Source organism: Sapajus apella, unplaced genomic scaffold (genome assembly GCF_009761245.1).
Source record: "Sapajus apella isolate SASKATOON/1434 unplaced genomic scaffold, GSC_monkey_1.0 scaffold53, whole genome shotgun sequence".
Taxonomy (NCBI): domain Eukaryota; kingdom Metazoa; phylum Chordata; class Mammalia; order Primates; family Cebidae; genus Sapajus; species Sapajus apella.
Genome location: NW_022436993.1, coordinates 5,743,674 through 5,770,299, shown reverse-complemented (window position 1 = coordinate 5,770,299; position 26,626 = coordinate 5,743,674). Strand labels below are relative to the sequence as shown.

General features: G+C 42.3%; 1 protein-coding gene and 1 long non-coding RNA gene across 3 annotated transcripts in view; both read right to left on the bottom strand.

Moving 5' to 3' along the window:
• Nucleotides 1-1,484, bottom strand: part of LOC116527108 — a 4,844-nt gene extending 3,360 nt beyond the window's left edge. Inside the window, exon 1 of the long non-coding RNA XR_004258391.1 lies at nucleotides 525-1,484. This is a non-coding gene — a long non-coding RNA (uncharacterized LOC116527108). The remainder of the gene's footprint in view (nucleotides 1-524) is intronic.
• PIP4K2A (phosphatidylinositol-5-phosphate 4-kinase type 2 alpha) overlaps nucleotides 1-26,278 on the bottom strand; it is a 166,775-nt gene extending 140,497 nt beyond the window's left edge. For both annotated transcript variants that reach the window (XM_032243888.1, XM_032243887.1), the window contains exon 1: nucleotides 25,889-26,278. In XM_032243888.1, the coding sequence (XP_032099779.1) occupies nucleotides 25,889-26,032 (144 nt within the window). In that variant the 5' untranslated portion in view covers nucleotides 26,033-26,278. The remainder of the gene's footprint in view (nucleotides 1-25,888) is intronic.
• Nucleotides 26,279-26,626: the final 348 nt, after the last annotated feature.

Below are 26,626 nucleotides of genomic sequence, written 5' to 3'. Positions count from 1 at the left end.
AAAAAAAAAAAAAAAAAAATCAACATCATACTACTAATGAACCATAATTCTAATACATTTCAGAAGAAAGGTGAATCATTCAGAAAACTTTCCTTGTAAAATTTTGGTCACGAACGACAGAATCCAAGTCTCAGGGTTAAGAAAATGAAAGGGGTGGGGCATGGTGCCTTGTACCTGTGATCCCAGCACTTTGGTAGGCTGAGGCAGAAGGATCATTTGATGCTACGTGAGATAAGCCAGGCACAGAGAGAAAAATGTTGCATGATCTTATTTATATTTGGACTCTTTTCAAAAAAGGTCAGGTATGCATTTAGAGAATAAAACCATGCTTATCGAGGCTGAGGTGGAAGATGAAATGAAGAGATGGAGGTCCAAAGATATGAAACAGCAGATAAAGAAGATGAACAAGTTTAGAGATCTAACGTAGACCTTATGTATTAACATGAGGACTAGAGTTCATAAAACTATGTTGGGGATTTTTGTTAAATAGGTAGATTTTAGTTACTCTTGTTACACACACACACACATTAACCATCATCATCCTTCGAGATCAGTGGGCAACTGGTTCCAGAAATCCCTCAGGATACCAAAATCCACAATGCTCAAGTTGCTGATATAAAATAATGTAGCTTTGCATATAATCTGCACACATACTCCTGTAAATGCTAAATCTCTATGATCCCTAATATAATGCAAATGCTAGGTGAATAAACTGCATTTTAAACATGTGTGTTATTCTCACTGTTATATTATTATTTTTTGGTTTTTCTCCCAAGTATTTTCGATCTGTGGTTGGCAGGATCTGCAAACGTGGAACGTGCAGATACAAAGGACCTACTATGTGCGAGATCATTGATAGGTGAATTTGCTTCACTAGAGTCACTAGTATCCGTGAATCCCACGACATCATGTTGTAAACCTCAAATATATAAAATAAAATTTATTTTACAAAAAGAAATAGGGGGAAAAAATGAAGAGAAAGTACTCCATAGGTCAGATCTTCACACAGACAGGAGAGCCTGCAGCATGAACTGAAAGATCTTACCTGAAAATGTATTCAGTTCACATTTTATTAGAGACGAGTGAAGGGCCCACCGAAGTGAAAATAATCTGAAACATTTTTAAAGAAAATTTTCTGAATACAGTAAGAAAGCAACATGAAGAAAAAAGAAAACTGATAACACTGAGTAACATCACTGGAGAACAGGATTCTATACAGACTCAAAATGAAGGACCACAGCTAATAAACCTGTGCACATTCTCAGGTGTCCGGCACAAAGTTAAGAACCATTTAGAGAATTTACTTACATGGTTCTTCGGTAGTGGTGACGGTATTTGGTGGGAAAACCATACAGTATCCAAAAGTATAAAATACTGATTGACATATTAAGACAGGGTCTTGCTCTGTTGCCCAGGCTGGAGTACATGGACACCATCTCAGCTTACTGCAACCTTGACTTCCTGGGCTCAAGTGATCCTCCCACCTCAGCCTCCAGAGTAGCTGAGACTACAAGCAAGCACTCACGATCATGCCTGGTTAACTTTTTTATTTTTTGTAGAGATAGGGTCTTGCTATGTTGCCTAGGCTGGTCTTGAACTCCTGGGCTCAAGTGATCCTCCCACCTCAGCCTCCCCAAGTGCTGAGATTATAGGCACGAACCACCATGCCCAGCTGAAATGTTTTACTCATAGCAGTTGTGGCATTTCAACAATATTAGGTCTTCAGTTCATAATATTTTGTATCTGGTACAATATGGTGGTTTATTATTAGACTAGATAAAGGGTTGTTTCTATTCCCATTAAGTTCCTCACGTATATGCATACCCAGAGCTAAGGGTAAAAGGTCTGGGCTTGTTATAATTTATCACATATCTCAAATAACTATCATCAAGAATTAGATTCATGCAAATAATCACTTAAAAATTCATTTGTCTATCACATTAAAAACACTAAGCCATCTTTTTCTTCTTCCTTAGCAGATTTTTCTTCAAGGGGCACAGAGTGGCCTGGTGGAATCCTTCAGGAGCTAGGGAGCCTGGGGTGGGGGTGGGGAGCTAGCCCTAGCCCCTCTGTCCTTCCTCTCCTCTTCACTCCCAAGCTGCCCCTCGGCCCCTCTCTTACCCTTGAGAGCAATCCCCCTTCTCCATGCTGTGACACACACTGAGCTTATTCCTGAGGCACTTGGTTAATAAAGGCCTGTACATCCGAACATTTTTTTTTTTTTAAAAAGACATCATTCTGCAATGTCATTAATCCCTTAGATGAAGTCCATATAGTATGTCCTCTATATTTGCAGGTTCCACATACTGTGAAAAATGTAACTAGGCCTACAATGGTTGCAGCTATACTGAACACGAACAGACTTTGTCATTATTCCCTAAACAATATAATATGGCAACTACGTACATAGCATTTCATTATATTAAGTACTGTAAGTAATCTAGAGATGGAATTTCAAGCATGCAGGAGGATGTGCACAGTCTAAATGCAAACATCATGCCATTATATCAGGGGCGTGAGAATCTTCAGGATTTTGGTGTGGGGGGTGGTCTTGAAACCAATCCCTCACAGATACTGAGGGATGACTGTACACAGATTTCAAGGTGCATGACAGGAAAGGAACGGATGGCTTCAATTTGGAATTGTAAATAATGCACACAGGCATTACTGCAGAGAAAGTGGAAGCATAGGCGAACAACCAACCATAGCGTAATCACTGCAAACTGATGGTTGTTGCTACAACACCCTGTGATGCCTTCACCAACTGCTCATCCTTTTCTTTAGCAACATTTTCATGTCACAAAAGACTGATGCACAAAAGCAGCATCCCTGTAAGGACATCACTGAATAAGGCTGCAATACACTTACTCTTTTCAAACACTCGAGTTTTGCAGAAAGAAAAAAACAAGTCCTTATAACTGCTTGTTCAAAGAAGACATTTCGTTTTAATTAAGTATTTCTGGCAACTTGCATTACTCTTGACCTTACTCACACTACAGCAGCAGCATCATAACAATAATAAATAACGGCAAACAGGGCCAGGCATGATTCTAAGGGTTTAATGTTTATTAACTCATTTAAACTTCAAAACTACCCTATTTTGAAGTAGAGGCTGGGAGAACAATCCCAGGATCTAGAAGCTGATACTAGCCCCATTGTATAAATAAAAAAACTGAGGTACAGGAAGGTTGATTCACTTGCCCAAGGTCATACAGCTAATCAGTGCTGCGTCCAGCCAGTAGGCTCCTAAATCTGAACTCAGGCACTATGCTAGGTTCTGCAAGTTAATTCAGCTTCAGGGCACATATAAATCATTAGGGTTCCCCCTACTCGGAAATCATTAACTCCACTAACTTATTTTAAGATTATTTGCCATCTTAATTTGTTTTCCACAAATTGAAAGATTAAATACAATTCTGAAAGATTTTTGTATCTCCTCTTGTGGAACAGAGTGACAAAAACCTAATGTATCTCCTCTCTCAGGAGAATTTTCTCCAAAGAGTACAAATACCAAAGAGAAGAGAAAAAACCCTAAGAGTAATTGAGTGCACTCAGACTGACACTTTGGTATTCCTTACCTCATTCTGTCTTCTTCATAACGTCACCAGACATAGCCATTTTACAGAGGAGAAAACTGAGCTTGAGATGATAGGTACTCATGCAAGGCAAATGGGAGGGCTAGAATCTGAAATGGTCGGCCCCAAGGCTAGCCCTTTAATTATTATGCAATGCTGCCTTGATTGCAAAATCACCACATGTATTTCATCTAAACAAGAAAAGAAATTAACAAAGGGATTCAATATAGGAGAACAGGAGTATCTCAGAAAAATAGCTGGGATTTTAAATTCCTTGCCATTGTCAGTCTGGACTGTGTAATAGAAAACTGTCTTAGACCAGCAGTCCCTAACCTTTCTGGCACTAGGGGCCGGTTTTATGGAAGGCAATTTTTCCATGGACCGGCGTGGAGGGGGGATGATTTGGGGATGATTCAAGGCCATTACATCTATTGTGCACTTTATTTCTACTACTACATTGTAATATATAATGAGTTAATTATACAACTCACCGTAATATAGAATCACTGGGAGCCCTGGGCTTGTTTTCCTGCAACTGGGTGGTCCCATCTTGGGGTGATGGGAGACAGAGACACATCATCAGGCCTTAGATTCTCATAAGGAGTAACCTAGGTCCCTCGCATGTGCAGTTCACAATAGGGTTCGCGCTCCTATGAGAATCTAACGCTGCCACTGATCTGACACCAGGCAGAGCTCAGGCAGTAATGTGAGCCATGGGAGCAGCTGTATATACAGATGCAGCTTTGCTCCTTTGCCCACTGCTCACCTCCTGCTATGTGGCCCTGTTCCTAACAGGCCATGAACTAGTCCACTCATGGAGCAAGGGTTGGGGATCCCTGTCTTAGACAATAGAAAACTGTCTAAAATCCACACTAGATTATTTGAGGACTAGGGCAGGGTGGGATGTGATTCTAAATAAACATATTACAGAAGCTGCATGTAGATTGTTCTGTGAAAAGGGTAGGCACTTAGTGTCTCTTTTCCTAGACACTATCTTTCCTGCTCTGTAGCTTAGAATTCAGGGCTTCATTGGAGTACTAAATGTTATCTCAGAAATATCCAGGGCCCATCTATGACTTTCCCTTAGAGATGAAACAGCCCTTTACACAAGACCAAGAGTCAGGTTCTTATTTGACCCAATGGGACAAGGTCTTCACTACCTACATACCAAGGTACCTTCTTTCAGTCAACAATGCAGAAAACATGTCCTTTAGGCACTCAATAGTGACCTCAATTTTCACCAAACTGGACTGAAAAATGATTCTTGAAATAATCATTGATTCAAGGTTGATCTCTGTTTACAGCCTGGTTGGGAGAAAAATGTACCTCTGGGCTGCCTCACTCTGACACCTGGTGTGTGTCCTGTTTTGCTTTGGCTTTCAAAGGACGCAGTAACAAACAGTTCTGCATATCCACTATTTTAGTTTTGTTGTAATCCATTAGGGTAATAATAAATTTTCCTTAGAATTAGGGAGTGAAAACAAACCGGTATTTGTCCTCCCATTAGACAAGGATAGTTAGATCACAGTTTTGTCATGGTTGCTAAGAAACTCAGACCTTAGTTTCAAGTTCAAGTGTCAGTTTCCTTAACCAGGACTGTGAAAAGTTTTATGGTAAATGTGTATTTCTTTCCCCATCTTTATAACTTGATTTTTTTTTTAAACTGATTCCGTTTTGCTTTATTTTACCTATGCATTCTTTGTTAAAACTCTTGAAGGGTTTTGGAGAGTAACACATACAAGGATTTCACCTTCATTGCTAAAAACAGTTCAAGAGTGATTCTACGTGGCATCTTGATTCACTTAGAAGGCAACTTCTCAGGAAATGAGAATCTATGAGTATTCTTCACGTTTCAGTAATAGCTAGACAAAGCATCTGTCAATAAGAAGCAAAAAGATAAAACTAAAGATGATTTCAAGGCCATATGCCTGGGAAAACAAAAGAACAGAGCAGAGAGATCTGAGACGGAAACTGGTCTTTAGGAAGTCAGCTATCAACAGATCTTCACTAGTTCCCATCTGGGGAGCTTAGTCATCAACACACTACCCACAGATGACCTTAACACACACACACCCAGCCTAGTGCTGAGTGAGGAGACATAATTCTGGACCCAGCTCTATAACTGAGCACTGTTTCTTTCTCAGTTTTCACATTTATAAAATGAAGAGATTTAAAAAAAAAAAAAAAAAAAAATCACAACTACCATCAGATTCTCACGGTTTGTGGTTTTTTTAAAAACAGAATTCAAGAAATGAAGAGAAACTGATGAAAGAGGTGTTAAGTCCAGAGTCACTCTCTCCTTCATTTACACACTTTATCTGAGTATACAAAGTGATAGGATTCAAGCAAGGCTGATTCAAAAATACAGTACTAGCTGGATGCGAAGCCTGCGGATATGGAGGACCGCATTTTCATATCCGGGGCGCCACAGGACTGACTGCAGGCCTTGAACATCTGAAGATTTTGGTGTCTGCAGGGTCCTGGTACCAATCCCTTAGGGATACCGAGAGACTACTGTACCTGAAAATCTAAATGGCATGTACGAGGGAGGGGTAAGCAAGACAATCTACTGAGGGCAAGAAGAAACTGTCAGAATGTCTACTTACACTTAATTTTACCTTAAAGGCTAAGAAATGCAGCTTTTTATCAACACTGACAGCCCTTATTTGGGTCTATAGGTTAGATGTCACATGTCACTTAAATAACTCAAGATGTGGCAGTGGGCCTCTCTGTCATCTGTTCAGTTTATTCACATGGGGGATACCAACTATGTGGTGTAAGAAAACAAAATCTTTAAGTACTAAGGTGGGGCATGACCCCAAAACTATTTTACACCATACAGAGGTGTTCCGGTTCTCTCGTGGCAAAATACATAGAAGACTTGTTTTAAGGATGATTAACACATTTTTCCCTTACATAAATACAATTTGCTCCAAATTTCCTGACCTACTCTGTGATCACAAATGGCTGTCAGCAATATCTGGCAGATGTTTTTTTCAATGACCTTAATCAGTCCTTTCAAGGTAAAGATGAGGTTTTCAAGAAGTACTAGAAAGTAACTGCTTTTTATGAAAAGAAGCTCATACTATAGAGAACGTATTTTGAAAAGAGATGTGCTTTTGTATCTTTTGTACAAAAAAATTAGAAAACACTTCTTGTCTGTTTTAAAATTTTCAATGAATGTAAAAAGTTTATTTTTAACCCCCTTTATCCTTATTTTTAACCTCCTTTATCCTTATTAATATAAACTGGAACATATTTTATGAGATCTTAAGCTCTATCCACAAAAATAGAAATTTACTAGAAGAATTTTAATCAAAATGTTTATATAACTGGTACCGTGAAAATAAGAATCACTAGTTAAAAAGCAGAGTCAATAATGCACTTCATCCATTTGGATCGGTTTATCTTTGTAAGTAACTTTTGAAGCTATTAAAACCAAATAGCAAAATGAATGTAGGACCAGACCTTCAAACTGCTGTACCATAAAATATTCACCATTTTTAAAAACAGTGACACAAACTCATCCACATAACCTTCATTTGAAAAAATAAAATCCACTACATACTGATATTTTTTAACAAGTTTTAGTTGCTAATTTGTACCTTCAGTGCATCCTTTAAAAATTTCTATGTATTATAAGACAAAAAAATTCAGTAGTACACACAGGAAAATTTATAAATATTCATATATTGCGAGTACTTGCTCAGATTTTTTTTTCACTGCTGAGATGCAATAAAAACTTGGATACCTGTAGGTTAGTTAGCGGTAATCAAGACCAACTCACAAAAAGTGACAACTTTTAGAATCATTTATTACTTATACTTGTTTCTCCCAGTACAATCAAAATTTCTTTTAAGCAATGGATCTCCTAGGACAGCTACACAGAGAAAAAAAAAGTCCCCTATATATATTTATTTCACAAACCAAAATGTACGGGTTATTTCTGCCTCACTGAATTCAATATGCAGTCTTCCCTTGGTATTGTTGGGGGACTGGTTCCAGGATCCCCCCAAGGATACCACAATCCCCAGATGCTCAGTCCCTCAGTAAGTTGTATTTGTGTAAAACCTGCACGCATCCTCCCATACCCTCGGTATCATCTCTAGGCCATGTCTAAGTACCTAACACAATATAATGGTGACAGTAAGTAGCTGTTTTACTGTATTGGTACTGTTACTTATTTCATTATTTATTTTTTTCCTTTAATATTTTCGATCTGTGGTTGGCTGAATCTGCAGATTCAGAGGCCTTGGACACAGAGGGCTGACTACACAGATTTCTTCCCACCACCCATCTCACCTTAGAACATGTCTTGAGTTTTTTCCCCAATTACACAAAGGCTGCACGCCCAATATTTTTTTTAAGAAACCTATAAAAAGGTGTAAGTAGAAAGCAAAAAATCATCTGTACTCCCTTCTCCGAGACACAAAGTATTTTAAAGGCACACTGGCTACGTTCCCACCCAACGTATCAGTCACGTGTCCAGATGAGAACAGCAACCTCATCCATGTGTAACGTAAGCAGTATTTCAACGTAAGGCAACATCGTTATCTTATTTAGCCCAAATATACCATCAACTTGTTTACTTTCATGAAAGAACCGTGTTTTTGTCTGTGTAGGAAATGCAGGCTATCTGGGTCTCTCCTTGGCTAACATACCCAACAGTTATAATTGTGTTTTCAGGTGAGTCCACTACTTTAGGACCATCCCATATGTCATTAGAATAGTCTTTTCTTCTTATAAATAACCTAACTGAAATGAATCTTTAAATGGTCTCTTCTTTTAAAGGTTCAAACATGGGAATAAATTTGTTTTGAAATAGCATTTGGCCACTCTGGTTAAATGGAAAACAACTCATTCCATTAAATATATTGTTCTATATGGAAGCTTGTTTGAATCTTACAGAAATTTTTCACATAAAAAGGGTCGTTTCTTAAAAAGGATATAAACATTTATATCCACAATCTTTAAAGTTCTTACTTTGAAATTAATGAAAAATTACATATCATTCATTCACACTGAAAAGTCATCCACTTCCCAAAGCCTCTTCAGAATGGTCTGTTTTCATGTCAAACATTTAATATTTTAAAATACTAGAACAAGGAATAATTCTCTATTAGGTAATCATCCAACTTAAATATATATTATCATGTTTTATAAAAGACCCTTAATTTTCTACTTAATTCAAGCTTTAAAAAATAAAGATCAATTAAGGTTCCATTTTAAAAGAAATATATTATCCTAGGGCTAATTTTAAAGCCTGAATTCATCTAAAATAGTCAGTAATTTAGGCCTCCCGAAAATTGGCAACTGTAGTTAGCACTGTCACAATAAAATACATCCATATAAAGTGGAAATAACAGTTTATCTAGATGGCTACAGTTTATAAGCGTGACCTTTCCTTTCTTTCTAAGAGCCCTGCTTTTGTTCCTTCAATTTTCTCTGGAGTTCATTTTCTTCAGCTAAAAAAAAAAAAAAAAAGTTACTTTGTATGTTAAGTAAGAGTTAAAAATTAAAATTGCACTGCTTTCTCCTTTCTGAATGTCTTGTTATCTAAACAGAAGTCTGGGCACTCATAGTTATACAGCAAAGCGTTGAACTTCCATACCTGCCTTCTCAGGCTTCGGAATTTTTGTGAGATCAGCATAAGTGACCAGCATTATTTATGGTAGATAATGCTGGACAGAGGGGACAGCACACAGAATCAAGCTTCAAGCCAAACTATAGGACTACAGTACAGTGGAGGGATGGTAACATCCAACATTTAAAAAGCAAGGCTGGGTGTGGTGGCTCATGCCTGAAATCCCAACACTTTGGGAGGCCAAGGCAGAAAGATCACTTGAGCCGAGGAGTTTGAGACTATCCTAGGCAACATAGCAAGACCCCCATCTCTACAAAAACTGGTTTTTGAAAATGAGCTGGGTGTGGTGGCACACAACTGTAGTCCCAGCTGTTCCAGGAGGCTGAGGCAGGAGAATCGCTGGTACTCAGGAGTTCGAGGCTGCAGTGAGCTTTGATTACACCACTGTACTCCAGCCTGGGTGACAGAGCAAAACTGCATCTCAAAAAGAATTTTTTAATACACTTAAAATATATATATATATATATATGCTATAATTATAGACTCCAGCAGAGTCATAGTACATTTTCTGAAATGGTTCATGTGAATCATCCATAGGTTAAGTAGAACGTTAAGCAGTCAGACTGAAGAATGAACCACAAATTCTTGACTCGTCTACTTAAATGAGAGGAATTCTGCCTGCCATTAAATGCTATTAGATTGGGTTTAATATAAATCGTGTGGGTTATGGCCAGCAGAAATTAACCAACCACAGACAGTGGACAAGGATCTGCTTCTGGCACGCAGGCACTCTCCGCCTAGAGTCCAATGAAGAAAAACTGGGAGAAGTGGGTCAGTTGAAAGTGGCTCTTTTTAGAGGGCAGACTTGGACCAGGCAGCCTATGCGGCAGCCATCCTCCAACCTCAGACCTGACACTCCCACAGTGCACGTGTGTACATCTTTGGTCAAACTGCTGAAAATCCCTATAAACAGATGATTTGAATGGGTCAAGGCATATGGAAAGAAAAGGATGTCTTTTCATCCAATCTTTGCTGTTCAACTTAGAACCCTGAAAGCAGGAGATGCGCAAAAGCAGCTCTTAGCCATGCTGCTCGGGTTATAACCCTTTTTGAAAGCAACTTGGCAATATGTACCAAGAGCCTTAAAATATAATACATACCCTGTGGCCAAGTAAATTCCCCCCAAAGAGGATCTGTTCTAAGGAAATCATTCCAAGTAAGAAAGAGTTTCCTACAGGGAGATGTTGACAGCAACACTAGCTATGGTGGCACAATATTGACCAATGTATAAACTACTAAACTTCATTAAACTATTTAGATCGGTGCAAAAGTAATAGCAGTTTTGGCCACCAAAAGTAACGTCAAGAACTGCAATTATTTTTGTACCAACCTAATTATTAAGAAGTCATCAAAAATATTAAAATCATTGTGAAGAATACATAGGAAGATGAAATATACAGACAGAACAGTCTCAATGAGATTTTTTAAAAAAGATATTGGAAAGAAACACACTAAAACACTGACACTGGTTGCTTCTTGAGAGAATGGTTATGGTAATTTTTCTTTAGATTTGTGTGTGTTTTTCAAATTTTTCAGGAAATATGCTACATATCTGGACTTATTAGAACTTAAATTCCACTGAAACCTTACTTCTTGTTCACCTAAATAAGCATATGAAAAAAGAAGCTTTATATAAAACATAATAAAAAAAAAAAACATTGGCTGTTTTCTGGCTCAAATATTCATTGGCATGTGTTACATTTGTGAGCATCTGATGCCAGAACTGTGAGAAAAAAGTGAATTAGACAAAAAGATGTATTAGCTCCTCCTAACCTATTTTTTTTTTTAACGTCCCTAACATTTGCTCATGTCCTACCACTTCGGTGTAATGTGCCAAAAATGCAAGTGCCTTATGGATTTATCAACATTTCAGAAACAATATCTGTTTCCCAACAGTTCTTTTGATGCCAAAGCATTTAACTTTCCATCTGGGTGCAGGCAGAGCCTAATTTATGAATGGGTTGTGTTCCAAACATTCATTTGTAAGTTGGCCCTTGGATTCTACAGGAAATGTACTCCTAGGCCTAACATGGTGAAAGCCTGCAGACTTGGTCTAAGAGACAGCGGACAGTTGAGAAGGAAACTTCTGCTCCCGTTCCTGGTCACAGAAGCAACCTAGGGCCAATGCTGAAAAAGATAGCTGCTAAGTAGTGCAGGGATAGAGGTCATTTTGGAGCATGGAGACATAGGGGTCAGGACACACCTGCTAAAAACATCTGAACACACTAGACACCTGGGAATGTGCAAAACTGGGAGGGCAACATGGTCAGGCCAGGGGAGGATTAGTAACAAAACTCAAAGAACCCACAAAGAAATTAATCTTCTGCTTGTTTAGAGCAGTATCTTCAAATCTTTTAGGCTATGGGCCACTTAGACAACACAGCTTCTACCACATCTAGACCTGCTTATCCTTGGAAACAAAAAAACCAACAATAATTACATCTTTCTTTGGGAAGCCTCCAGCCTGGAGATAATAGTTGTTCAAAATACACTGTAAATACAAACATTTTTATTGTAATGCAATATATGTATTTCTAAAAAACTTCTAAGTTTACGCACACTAAAATCCAGATTTTAGGCAGACCACTCAAAAACTATGAAACTCTATCACCAGAATGCTTAAAAACAAAAAATCCTAAAAAAAGAAAAACAATATTTTAGCATAATTTCTAATAAGTATATAGTGGACTTTAGAAATACAAAAGTGAGGCTCACTTGATGGAAAGAATATAAGGAGTAATCAAACTTCTACGTTACAGAGACTAGGACAAAATACTCAAAGATTGGAGAGAACCCTGAAATGAGTACTTCCGAGATGGAGCACTCAGCTGCTGGACTCAGGAGGAAGCACACAGATTCAAGAGTAAGGTATGCAGCCCTGCTTCCCAGTCTGGCTTGCTGCCTTGGGCTGTATTAGTGTACTTTGCTCCTGGCTGCTGATAGTTGGAGGCAGTGGTGTACTCAAGGAAAACTGCATATGGACCAATTCCTACATCCTACGCCACATTTCAGATATGCCAATCTCATACAAGTGAATCTGCTACAGAGGCATTCATGTAGCAGCAGCAAAGACTCCACAACTGTGCATTTTCTAAAGCAGATTCAGCTCCCCAAGGGGACTTTATAAAGCCCACTTTCTTTTCTTCTGTCCAGCCTCAACACCACCTGAAAGCGCCTTCAAAGACACCAATGCTCGGGAATGTGACATGAGAAATTTTGGATGCATGACCCGAGAAATGCAGGGCAAAGCGGGGCAGCTGCTAGCACACAGGCACCTCTGTGCACATCAGAAAATGAGCCTCCTCTGTGCAGACAACTCACAAAAAGGGTTCCTGTCTCTGGCTAATGCAGCCCCTTGCTATGGTGTGCAGGTGGCAATACTGATGCCAGCCCCCACCTGCCCCCACCATGTGGAGCCTTTGTGCAGGTCATGTGGAATGCTATAGAGGTCATTCTTCAGTTGACTGATACCAAACACCTTCCTTAAAGCCCAGGTTGAAAAAACAAAAGCAAGGCTTACTTGCTACAACTACAGATAAACTAAGCTCTGAACGTTAAGAGTGTCTAGCAACTTGCAAATATGTGTCTAAGCCCAGATGACTAGGCCTAGAGAAACTAACACAAACAAAAGTAATATAAATAAGAACATGTCCGTAAGAATGGAAATGAATGAAAGCATAAAATCAGAAGGCGGTAAGTATAGTGGCACCTGAAGAAGGGTTTGGCAGTTCCCTGGAAATGCCACATACCCTTTATGCTTTTGTACGCATTACTCTGCCTATAACATGTTTTTTCCAGCTTCTCCATCCACCACATCAATTCTAACTCAATTCTTGCAGAATTTCAAGAGCTTACCACTAACTCTCCTAGGGCAGGTTTATTAACCCTCTGCTGTCTCATCGTATCTGCATGTACGATCCCAGTCATGGCAAAGGGGCAGGGGTACCCCGCCAGGAATTAACAGCCCCCAAATAACAATAATGTAACAAAGAGTGTGAATGGTAAGAAACTGACCTAGGTGAGTCATTGTTGACTCTTTCCTATCTGTTCCCTAACACAGTCACCAAATATCTCTAAGTACATCCTTTGTCTGTTACCCCTGCCCAAGCTCAGGCTCCCATCGCCTGGGGAGGACAGCAATGGCCTCCTTCCTTCTTGCAGTCCCACCTCCTGTCCCACTGACTCCCCTCAGGGATCCATCCCTGGAAGGCCGCGAAGCACCACCATGCTCTGGCTTCTCACTGTCCCACTTACGGTTGGATTCCCTCTTTTGAAACTCTGATACCAATTTGCATTTCCGCTGATAGGGTTATTTAGGTCAGCTCTGCACTGAAAGTAAGTAAATATTCTTGAAGGCATCAAAGAGTTGGAAGAGGCAGGAGAGAGCTGGCCTGCCAAATCTTAGTGAAAACTGGAAGTGCACAGAGTCAGTCAGTCATAGAAGCCACTTTGGCTCTAAGGGCTTTGATGGTTGACAGGACCATCACAGGCTAACAGGAACAGAACTCAAGCCTAGGGCCCATCCAAGGTGTGAAGTCTAACAGGAAACCTTTTCTCATAAGGCTACAATGGGTCTACCCATTCCACCCCAGGGAATGTAGCCCAATTATATATAATCATGAGGTCCAAAAAATTCTAAGCTGTGAATTTAGTTTCAAATGGTCTTGGTCTGCAGTAACCCTAGACATGGCAAAAACAAACAATTCTCGCTGGAAGGATACATCTTTACCCCTAAGACTTGAAGACTGCTCCCTGAATAAACTATCCAGGGGAAGTGAGCAGCTTAGAGCCAAAATGAACCAAACATAAATGGCAACAAAGCAGCATAAAGAGGAACCAGCAGAAACAACACACACTAGAAAGACCCACAAAGGCTTGAGATATTGCCATTATCACTATTCTTACAATGTTTATGGAATCTTAAACTTATAGCACACTTCTGAATACTAGAATCTGTAGAGGCACGTCAGAAGCCATTAAAAGAACAAGTCAGTAATAACACTGCAGCACACTCTTCTACATAATATCTCGGATTATTTAGAGATGCATTCATACTCTTCATGCAATTCACTTGGCGGCCCTTCAACATCTGACATTGCTTGAGAAAAGCTGTTTACTTTCTGAATCTTCTCTGTCGTGTTCACAAGACACACTTCTTGCATGCTGCTGTAAACATAACCTCTTTCTTTGGCACCGGCTTGCAGTTACCCCATACCTCTTATCACCAATTTGCAGCAAGGTTTTCCCCACTCTCTAACGCATTGCACAACCCACTCAGCAAAATGCTCTAAAATGCTCTATGCTTGATTATAACAAAAATAAACTGTACACATTGATGAAAATTGAATGTGGGAGGCCTCATGGTGCACCACCTGAGCACTAATGGCCTAGAGTTTAGAATCCCAGCCCCACTCATTCATTCAACAATACGCACTGAGCACTTACTACCTAAATGCACTGTTCTAGGTGCAGGGATACAGCTAGTAAATAAGAAAACGTCTCAGTTGCCATGGAACTTATTGTTCTAGTTGGGGGAGATGAACAAATATGTAAACAGCTCAGTTTCAGATAGTGTTAAGTGTCACAGAGAAAATAACAGTGTGATAGTGGAGGGGCTCCCTTAGCTTAGAGGGTCAGAAAGGTCATCTCAGAAGCCAACTCCTTGGCTAAGAGACTAAAATGACTAACAGGAACCAACCATCCAAAGATCTGAGGGAAGGCTGGGCATGGTTGTTCATGCCTGTAATCCCAGTACCTTGGGAGGCTGAGGCAGGAAGGTTACTTGAGGCCAGAAGTTCGAGACCAGCCTGGGCAACACAGCAAGACCCCATCTCTTACAAAAATTTTAAAACTTTTCTAGGCATGGTGGTGCATACCTGTAGTCCCAGCCACTCAGGAGGGTGAGGCAGGAGGATCACTTGAGCCCAGGAGTTGAAGGCTGCAGTGAACTATGATCGTGCCACTGCACTCCAGCTGAGATAACACAGCGAGACCTTGTCTCAAAAACATAAAAATAAAAGAGGGAAAAACATTTCAGACAAAGAGAAAAATAAAGATTGGAGGTGTGTGGCTGCTCTGAGCTTGCCTTTAGGAACAGAAAACGCACAGGGTGGCTGGAACATGGGAATCATGAAGAGGGTATTGTGGGATGAGGGCAAGGAGTAAAGGGGGGCCCAGGCCAGTAAGACCTTGCAGGTCAGAAAAGGTTTGGATTTTATTCTAAATGCAATGTAAAACCTTTGGAAGGTTTAACTGAGGACATGACACAAAATCATGTACAATTCAGAAAGATTTCTCTGCCAATGCTGCAGAGAAGATAGACTGAAACAGGGCAAGAGTGAATGCCAGGAGACCAAACAGGAGGCTACCATAGTGTTCCTAAGAAAGAGGATTCAAATAGAAAAAGGGAAGCATGTGGATTCAGGATTCGAAAATGGGATGTGGGGAAGGAGTGGGGAAAAAAAGCGTAATCAAGGTTGGTCCCTAGGGTTAAGCTTGAACACCTGGGTCTACGGTAGTCCATTTTCTGAGATGGGAGGAGGCCAGTTTAGGGCATAATGAGGACGGGGTGGAGTGTGGGGAGGTTATCAAGGGCCTGCTTGGGACATCTGAGATGTCTATTAGGTATTCATGTGAAGATACCTGGTAAGAAACTGAATATAGAGCTCAAGAGGAAAGTCACAGCTGAAGTTAAAAATTTCTCAACCATCACCGTAAAACAGTATAAAAAGCCATGAGACTCAATGAGATCCTGTAGGTAAAGTAAATGTAATTTTAGAAGGCAACCCTGGTCAGAGGCCGGGGGCATTCCAACATTTCCAGGCTGAGCAAAAGAGGAGCCTGTGCCAAAGGAGTGGCCAGTGAAGCAAAAGGAAAACAAGAAACCAACAAAACAAAGGAGCCCCCTGCATTTGAAAACATGAGCACTGCCAGTGATGCTGACATGAGCAGCTTCCTTAGCATGCTGGAGGTGAAAGCTAGAATGGAATAAGGACACCATGACAGGGAACTTGAGGGTGGGGACTAGGGTGTCTCTACAGAAACAGGAGACCTCAGCTTTAGACAAGGCCTTTCACTCCTGGTAGAAAAAGGAACAGGGAAGGTGCGGTGACTCACATCTGTAATTCCAGCACTTAGGGAGTCTGAAGCAGAAGGACTGCTTGAGACCAGCAGTTTGAGGCAGCAGTGGGCCATGGATCGCACCATGCACTCTAGCCTAGGCCAAAAAAAAAAAAGGAACAGAAAACCTGAGAAGACCCTAACTAAAGTGAGAGACGAAGGGTGAATGACAGCCTCTGTTGTTATTGCAGAGTTTATTTTGCTTTCAAGATGGGAAGTACTGGAGCAGTGAGCCCGGTCAGTGGAAGGTAGTTCAACGGTGGGAATCGTCTGTGTCTTCACTGTCCAATCCAGTAACCACTAACCACATGTGGCTACTGAGCACTTGATAGGAGAAACTGAAATTTAAGTTGTATTAGCTGAAATTTAGATTGCCATGTATGGCTAGCAGCTGCCAAACCAGGCAGGGCAGCTCCTCCAGCACGTGTGCAGACTGACAGACCCAGCTGCCCACAATTTAGATGGGATGGTAGGAAGAGCAGAAGCTGATGGCTTCTATTTGTTCAATGCTTTCTAAATGAGGTTACACGCTGAGAGGAGGATGGAGAGACAGGACACTAGGTGGAAGTTTAAGGAGAACGGAAAAAGAAGAATGACTTCAGAGAGTAGAGAAGATACTAAAAGAGGCAGTAAAACTTCCAGGTCGAGTGCCATTTGAGATTTGTGGCAAATTTTAAAGAAACCCTGGTCAGAACTGTTGGTTTTTCTCTGGCAAACATCAACTACTTGGCCCTTCAAAGGTGGCCCCAAAGTCCCCTTTTAACCATCTCCTGACATTCTCATTATGTTCCTCTGCGGTTTTCAATCTTCTTGGCTGCAGGATACTTTTTACCCCCTTTACATATTATATTCAGTGCCCCAGTTTAAAAAAAAAAAAAAAACAGAGATGGCAATGAGGACAAAAACAAGGCTGTTCCGGAGGAAACTGAAGTAAGGCTAAATTCCCAACACCAGCTCGGCCCCCTCCCACCAGCCCCTGAGGCACATCTAAGGAACCTCCGGGCTTAAAACCAAAGATTTACTCTGATAGGTGTTTCTCAAACTTAATATGCTGTTGATCACCGGCTCTTGTTAAAATGTACATTCTGCTCCAGCAGCTCTGCAGAGGCCCAAGACTCTACATTTCTAACAGGTTCCTGTGGACTGCCACTGCGCCCACAGCCACAGCCAAAGCCAGCTACTCACATTCTCCGTGCTGCTTGCTTTTGCCAGCGGTCGGACCCTCGGCTGCATATGCCTTTCCCTACTGTATTAGTCCATTCTCACACTGCTATGCAGAAATACTCAAGACTGGGTAACTCACAAACGAAAGGGATTTAACTGACTCATAGTTCTGCAGGGCTGAGGAGGCCTCAGGAAACTTACAATCATGGCAGAAGGAGAAGCAAACACGTCCTTCTTCACATAGCAGCAGCAAGGAAAAGAATGAGTGCCAAGCAGAAAGGGAAGCCCTTATATAAAACCATCAGATCTCATGAGAACTCACTCACTATCACGAGAATAGGATGGGGAAAACCGTCCTAATGATTCAATTATCTCCAGCTGGTCCACCCGTGGCACCTGGAGATTGTGAGAACTACAATTCAAGATTAGATGTGAGTGGGGACACAGCTGAACCATGTCACCCATCTTCTGCAGCTGGGAGATTTTATTTAATCTTTTAGGCCCTCCTCTCAAGGTTTCTCCAAGTTCCCCAGGCAGAAGTAATCATGATCCAGTCCTAGTTAGCACCTTGGCCCTATCTCCTTCCGCTATACCCCACTCTTGATGTGCTCCAGCCACACCAGCTTCCCTGCAGTCATCATAACAGACCAAGCAAGCACCAGCCTCAGAGCCTTTGCACCAGCTGAGCCCTCTGTTGGAAGTGCTCTTCTCCCAAATTGCCTCATGTCTAAGCCCTTCACCTACTTCATGCCTTTGCTCAAAGTTGTCTTCTTCATGAGGCCTATATTCTGCACACTCTATTTAATACCCTTCACCCCTAGCATTCTGGACACTGTAGTTATTTGTACATATATTTATTTTATGTCTGTGTCCCCTGCAGTTATGCACAATGTCAGGACAAGGTCCACAATATATTCATTTTGCATCTGATGCATCTTGCATTGTCTCTATATTTAAAGACAAGGTGAAATATCAAGTCGATAGCTGACACAACTTCCAAGTAATGAATGTGAATTAGATTTCTGACACTTCAAAGAACCTAATTGCTAGTGGAAGTGTGAAAAATACAAGAAAGAACATGATAACAAAATAGATACAAAAAGTAAAGCAAGGGCACAAGGATAATTCTAAAATGGTAATTCATAACTCAAAAGTACACAAGATGATATTCTACTATGAAACAGGATAAAGTAACCACTGATTTAGCATACAATCTAATAATTTGCTACATCTTAGCATTTAAGATACTTAAAAAAAAAATTGAATAGGCACGGTGACTCAAGCCTCTAATTCCAGCACTTAGGGAAGCTGCGGTGAGAGGATTGCTTCAGGCCAGAAGTTTGAGACCAGTCTGGCCAACATATCAAGCAAGACCCTATCCCCATTTTAAAGAATAGTAATAATGACAGCTAGCATATTAAGAACTTACCATGTGCCAGCAACTATTTAGGCATTTTGCAGGCATGAATTAATTTAACCCATATAACAAACTTCCAAAGTAGGTACTATTATTACCTCCTTTTATAAACAAGGAACTGAGAGACAAAATAACTTGTTCAAGGTCACATAGCCAACCAAACACTGGCTCCAGAGCTCTTAATCACTGTGCCCAGGTAGCTGAAAAACTATAAAGATTTAGAGTTGCAAGGCTTAGCTTTAGGTAAGTTATTGTTTTAAAAATCCCTATATTTTTCATAAATAATGTATTTGTTCTCTCCCCATATGCTTTGAACATTAGCAATGATTTTCTTTCTGTAAAGGAAAAACAGTTTTTCAAGTAGTTCTCTCACATGTTAACAGCTAATACTCTATCCATCCAAGAACAGCTCTTAAGACTAAGAAAATAAAAGAACTCAAAGAAATGAATGATTTTTGAGCCTGGCCCAGGCAGCACAGCTCAGTGGTTAAGGGTACAGCTGTAAATCTCAAGTACTAGGCACTGTGACCCAGGCAGGTAATGAATTCAGCCTATGCATGTTCCCCCCCCCAAGAGCATTCTTCCTGGCTGCTGCATGCTCTCCCCACTTTCTCACCCCATCTTATTCTTGCAAGGGTTCTTAATGGGGTTCCCTGAACTCCCAAGTGGTCCGTGAATAGAATTAAAGGGATCCTTGAACTTGGTAGGACATATCCTCTGTATTTTCATTTATTCCTTTAAAAGCCTCATTCTGAGAAGGGATCTATGGCCTTCACTGGACTGCCACAGGAGTCCCTGGCATGAAAAGGAAAAGAAATGTGGATAAATGCAGAAACGGGGAAATAAACTAGGAGGTTTTAATATCAGTCAAAGAAAGAGGGCAACAAATCTGGTTAGGAGTCACAGAGGTGGGAATGGAAACGAAGAGACTGAGTCAAGGAAACTACCAGGTATTCCTAACAAAATGTCAATGTCACCTTACATCTTCCTTCTACTTACCTCCCAAAAAAGAAGAGTTGCCTCCACTTCTACTCATTCATTCCTCAGGTCTTTAAACTTTCACACCCTCCCCCCCATCAACCACTTTAGCCCAAGCACAGCCATGACTCTCAAGCACTTGGGAGCATCTAATTCTGCCAACTTCTGTTTTCTCTTGCTTCCTGTTTCTTTTTCCTTTGTCCTTACTTCAAAGCTAAGTGTCCACGGGGTCCCCGCTCCTCCAGTGGAGATCTGACTTACCGATTCTGTATGGGCAGGTCTCAATGGCCCATCCCAGCCCTAGTGGCTCTCAAACTCCAATCACACCTTTCCAGTATCCCACACAGTACTGTAACTGCAGGATCCACCCACCACCACCTGCTATTCCACATTCTTAAATCTTAATTGCTTGTGTCCCTTTCCAACTGGCAATTTCTTCTCCCAAATTTTCTAATCTCATGGGGCCACTATTCTTCTAAGGGCTCATCACATACAGTTGGGGCCAGGGGAGGAATCCTTAGTGGTGAAGTCTTTCCTTCTACTGCTATACAGCCTGTGGACCTGCAGCATCGGCACCACTCAAGAGTGTGATAAATCACAGTCTCAGGCAACATCTCCACCAGATCTCTGAATTAGACTCTGCATTTTAATTTTATTTTTTATTTAGTTGGAGCCTCGATCTGTCACCCAAGCTAGAGTGCACTGTACAACCACGGCTCCCTGCAGCCTGAACCTCCTGGACACAGATGATCCTCCCATCTCAGCTTCCTGAATAGTCCAGGCTACAGGTGTGTGCTGCCACGTCCATCTGTTTTTTAATTTTTTGTAGAGACAGAGTCTTGCTATGCTGCCCAGGCTTGTCTCCAAATCTTGGCCTCAAGTGATCCTCCTGCCTCAGCCTCCCAATGCATGGCTAGGATTACAGGCATGAGCCATGAGCCACCTGCCCAGCAGCAGAGTCTGCATTTTTTAAAAGTCCCCAAGTGATGAATATGCCCCTTAAATTTTGAGAAACAGGGATCTGGTTCTTTTAATATATCACTATCCTAACTGCATTTGAACTTTATTACCTTTAGGCATCATTTACTGAATGCTTATGATGTGCTAATTACAGTGCTAGGCCTTAAATACAGTATCTCATTTAACCCTCAACCCTGTGAGGTCATCCTCATTATCTCCATTTTAAAAATATGTAAATTGAGACTCAAGTGACTAAATCACCTGCTCAAAGATCCCATCAATGCCAAAGTCAGCATATGAACCTCATCTGTCCAACTACAAACCATTTTTGCCAAATTGCACCAATTCCCTTCAATTCCAAAATTTGTATTTCAAAGGCTATGCTAGCAGAATTAATTACCCTGGCTGACTGCATTTTCTAATCAACTTAAGGTAGATTTGGTGGTTTATTATAATTCTTGCTGGCAACCTTTCTAAAAGCACAGCAGATCAAGATACCTGGAAAGAGAAATCATTGACCTGACATAGGGCATCATTCTGAGTAATGAAGTTTAGTAACTCTAAGTACTAAGTAACACTAAGTAGTAAGTATAAATACTTAGGGTTCACTAAGAATAAATACTTAAAGTTCACTCTAAAGTATCTAATAAATGGAGAGGAAATGTATTCTGTTCTCTGGATATAATCCCAACTTTTAGGGAGTATGAAACAACTTCCCTAATAAACTTTCTGTATGTCCACCTGGTGTGTTTCTTTCCTTTGAAGGTTAAAAAGAACAAAAAAATAGTGTGAGGAGACTAGTTCTTGAATGAATGGTAGCTGGGTTCCACTCAAGAATTTCATCTAATGTCTAGATAACTCTAATCTAATTGCTTTATTATATCCTATTAAGTCAAGGTCCTTAGTTTCCTTATCTTTTTTCAGTGCCCAAATAAAAACCCATGAACCTAAACAAAAAATTATGATGTGCCCAATATGGTCTTTATTCCAAGTCCCAGAGCCTGTGGAGAAAATAATCAAAGCTACTGACGCTCCACCAGGGACACCACAAATTCTCCAATCCACACACCACAGCACACGGCATTCATCAGGCTGGCCCTTACAGATGCCCATGGGAAGTACCCAAAGACATCCAGAAGCATCCAGCTCTATTAGCAGGACAGAGACCTGTCTGACACTGCCTGGCAGGCCCTTTCCCCTCTCAGGGGACTGTTCTTTCCCCAAGGCCAACAGGCAGGCACTGCCATGTTTTTATAACTACTTAGTCCAAGGGATGGCCACAAATGACCAAAGCTAGACCAATCTCAAGTGGAATCCTTCCATGGGATTTTTATAACTAAATTAGAAACAGGAAGCCCTTTCGGGGAGCAGAAATGACAAAATGTGAAATACAGGAGCCCTTCATTCCCTGCTCTGTGGAGGAAACCAGTCAGCTATGAAGGAGAACAGAGCCAAAGTGTACAGAAAAGTCTCACGCACTCACACACCCATACTCTCCAGCACCTAGCTCTTCACATGGTTTTGTCCAATCTTTCCTTCTACTGTGATAGGTCCCCCAAACCCCTCAATACCCAAAATGTTTGCCAAAGCTCATTTGAACTTCTACAGCTTTAAACCAAAAGCCTCTAACATCAATACTTGGCCACTTCTAAATACTGTATTTGTTTTAAACAAATTTTATGTGCTTTCAGATTTCTCTATATAGATAATGTTTTCCTTTGGATATTTATATAGGTTTTAAAATACTAATTTCTAAAAGGCTCACATTGCACTGTGTATAAAAGTCTTTTAGAATATCTATTTAAAACACGTCTTGGCTCGTATCATTCAACATGCTCCCCACACTATTAAAATATCATCTTAAGATGCTTACTGCTTGATCATTTTTAGTTTAATTCTAAATGTAACAAGACAAAATTGCCTTCTTAAGTCACTTTTTCCTTTATGTATTCAGTTATAGTCTTTGCTTAAAATACTTAAAATAAAAATTGGCAATGATTCATTCACTGATGGGTATTTTAAGTTAGAAAGCAGTAACATTTCAAATTAACCACACAATGGCAGGCTTATTCCCAACTCTGATTATTGTCCAAATCAAGATTTTCATTACCACCTCAGAAGACTTGAACATTTTCACCTTAATTGCAAGTTGTTACATTTCAATCAAATCGACTTTGGCTTAATAGACTGCAATGCAGTTCAGCTACATTCAATATAACAAACTCTTGGTTCACAGTCTCTTAAAATCACCATAGATTTCCTTTCCATCTAGTCAAAGTCTTGAAAATTCCCTGAATGTTGCTGCATTTGGAAGGCTATAATAGTAAGGCAACTTGTATTATAAAGTATTCTACGAATCCTAGTATAACACTGTGCACCTCATAGACCGAAAAAACAGTAGAATCTTGAGTTAGAAAACCACCTGGAAATCATCCAAACAGCCCTAGTTCACAGGTGCAAACACTGATGCAAAAACCTAACCTTAACATGCCCAAGGTCAACAATTAGACTTTAAGATTTAAAGCGCCGATCCAATGAGCGTTTTACCACAGTATGTGGAAGATGCTCATATACAACACTATGCTTGTTTCTTCAGACTGTTGATGTATTTATTCTCTGATTATACTAAAAACTTTGGTGCACAGAAGGTCATATAAAACATTTATCTAATATCAGACATTGTCACCGAAAATGAAATCAAACCAGAAATACATGGTATCTAAGTGTTTAGATTTCATGTTTATATTACACATCCATTCTTTTTTCAAAAATAACATAGTAAATAGACATTTTGAAAAAGAAGCCTGTGAAAGAGACCTTTCTTATGTCAACTCAGAGTCCTCAAAATAAAGACATTTGGACAAAAATATTACAGGTGTTTTAGCAATCCTTCCCATAGTAGCTGACACTGTATGTGCACAATGTATCTGCTGAATGAATAACATGCTTACATTGATATACATGAAATGGAAACTTCACTCCTCTGGTTGTGGATACTTAAAATTGCAAACTTTTCTAGAGAGCAAAAGAAAATAATCCCAAATATATACTATTTACAAGTCATACACTATGAAACACTTAAGCAGTTTCAAAATATTTCCAATTAGCAAGAAACTCTAAAACAAATGTAGCAATTCATAAATATAAGGTAGCAACTTAAGTGGTTACAGTAAAACATGAACAAGATTTTCTAAGGCAAACCGGAATCCAGACTAGTTCCCAGAAAGCACACTCTTTTTTGGCAGCATATTGTTGACACTATCTTACTAAATTAAACCCCAAGACAGAAACACTCTCCATACCAAAACACCAGAACTCCAAAGGAGATAAAGGCACCATAAATATGGCTAAGCACCACAGTATTCGTCCTTTTTCAAAAAAATTATGTTCCTATTCTAGTAATAAGGGACCCAAAACTAGTAACACAAATTATAAAAGAGCTTACCAAAATTATATGTAACTCTACATTGTAAACTTATTACATAGGAAAAATAGCGTTTCATTTTCTGTAATAAAACTTGGAGAGGAGTTTTTGGTGCGGTAATGCATGTTCTTGCAACAACTTGCACTCCCAAATAGCTGAAGAAGTTGTCAGGAAGTTAAAATGAACTTCAGTGAATCAGTCATTAAGCTGGATAAAAATAATCATTTCTCAAGTTTTTCAAAAACACTCCATACAAACATGATCGATCCTGATACTGTTTTGCCCTTCCCCCTGCTCAACTTGGGGAAGAAAAATACAAAAACGATGCTTTTGAGGCATTTTAAACAACTTCACTACATTGAGAGTGTGTTCTTTTTTTTTAAAACCAACAAGGTTTTCTGTCATTTCCTTTACGCTGAAAAGGACATACAGACAGTCATCGAAATCAAAAGCAGGGGAAGCGGACTTACACTTTTCCCAGGCGCTAAGTGACTGCAGTGGCTAAGGTCACGGTCAAAATTCACAGGCTCATTTAAACTTTCCTGGCTGAGCCAACAGCTCCGATCATGTTTCCAGATCCTATCTAACTGGATTAAAACTGCAGGAGTTTCTCGCTGTCAGATCAGCAGGAGGCTATTTCAGACCCTCGAACCGCAGTCCGCATAGCCCGCAGCAGCGCATCCTCCAACCCCCGACTGTGAGTGACGCTAACCTTTCCACGCGTTCTCCTCCAGCATTTCCCACCGCCCCCCCACCACAGCGGGTGCGGCCAACTCGGGACCCCCTCCGCCCGAGCCCGCCGGGACCCTTGCCTGCCGTCTCCACCCCGGCCACCCTTCCGCAGTCGGTGACTTCTGCCCGGCTCCCCAAAGTAGGCGACGAGGGGAGGAAGACTCCCCGCCAAGGGCTCTCCAGCCCGCACAGCGGCAGGGCGATGCGGGAGAGGCGCAGGGATGTCGCCCGACGCCAGAGCCATATTTACATCGGCTGCTGCTTTGCCAAAAAGCCGAATTGTGCCTAATAATGTTGCCTTTAAAGGAAAAAGAGACGACCTAAGCACTAAAGCTGCTGCCCCAAATCTGCTCGCTCTCCGGTATCCTCGCCCCAGTGCCCCCGTGGGAGGCTCGCCCGCGCCCAGCCCGGGACAGGTACACCCGCCCGCCGGCGGAGGACGCGGGCCCCGCGCCGCCCCCACACTAGGCAGCGGTCGCCGAGACTCGGCCCCCAGCAGCCCCCGCCGGGGCTGACAGCCGAAGCGGCGCCGTGCCCCGCACAAACTTACCACTTCCCAGGCTGCGGGGACAGACCCGCGGGCAGGAGGGCGAACGGGGGGCGGCATGGGCACTGGCACCAACCGTGAGACTCACATGCACAAGGGACCCCCGTCCCGGGCCCTAGGTCTAAATGGGGCGCAAATGGTGGCCGGGCGGCCGGGAGGGCTTGGGGGCGCGCGCCGCCGGGCTGGGGGCTCCGAGGCGGGCGAGCAGCCGGAGGGCCAGGGCAGGCTGGGGCTCCCCGCCCCGCAGCAGCTGCAGCCGGAGGAGGAGGGGAGTGAGGAGGAAGAAGAGGAGGAGGAAGGGGACCGCGCGCCGCAGCCAAGCCCTTACCGAGTGGTTTACCCCCCACATCAGGACGCTGAGCAGCGGGTCGCTGGCCCGAAACAGCTTCACTTTCTGCGCTACGAAGTGCTTCTTCTTGGTCTTGGTTTTGCTCGCCAGGACGGAGGACCCTAGGTTGCCGGGGGTCGCCATGGCCGCCTCCTCCGTCCCTTCCACCACCGCGCTCCCGAGGCCGGGGACCCGCCCTCTCTACACCCCGGCCCGGGAAGGTAGCCGCATCCCCCCGGTGGCGGCCCCGGCGTGCCGCGCTCCGCTCCGCCTGCTGCCGCCGCTGGCGCGCTCGGCCCCGCTCGGCTCGCTCCGCCCGCTCGGCCCGGCAGGCTGCGCTCGGCTCGCGCCCCGGCCCGGATCCCGCGCCCGCCGCGGCTCCGCGCTCAGCCCGCGGCTGGACCTGGCGCTCCGCGAGCGGCTTCCGCGTTGGGCGCCGGCGTCATGACGCAGGGGGCGGGAGGACGGGAGGCGACCGCGGCGCCGCGGGCGGGGCGCCGGGCGCGGGGCGCGGGGCGCGGCCGCCGGACCGTTAGGCTGCACCCTCCCGTCCCGGCTCCGCTGTGGCCAGGCCGTCCCCTGTGCCCGGGAGAGCTCGGGACGTTCGCTCCCCGCCCGCGGAGGAGGCCGCGGGGTGCGCGCGGAGAGCCTGGGGACCCCGCCTGGCGTCCCCTGCAGCTCCCCGAGGAGGGAGAGGACAGGGTGGGCAGAGCGGGGAGGTTGGGGAGAGGAGTCCCT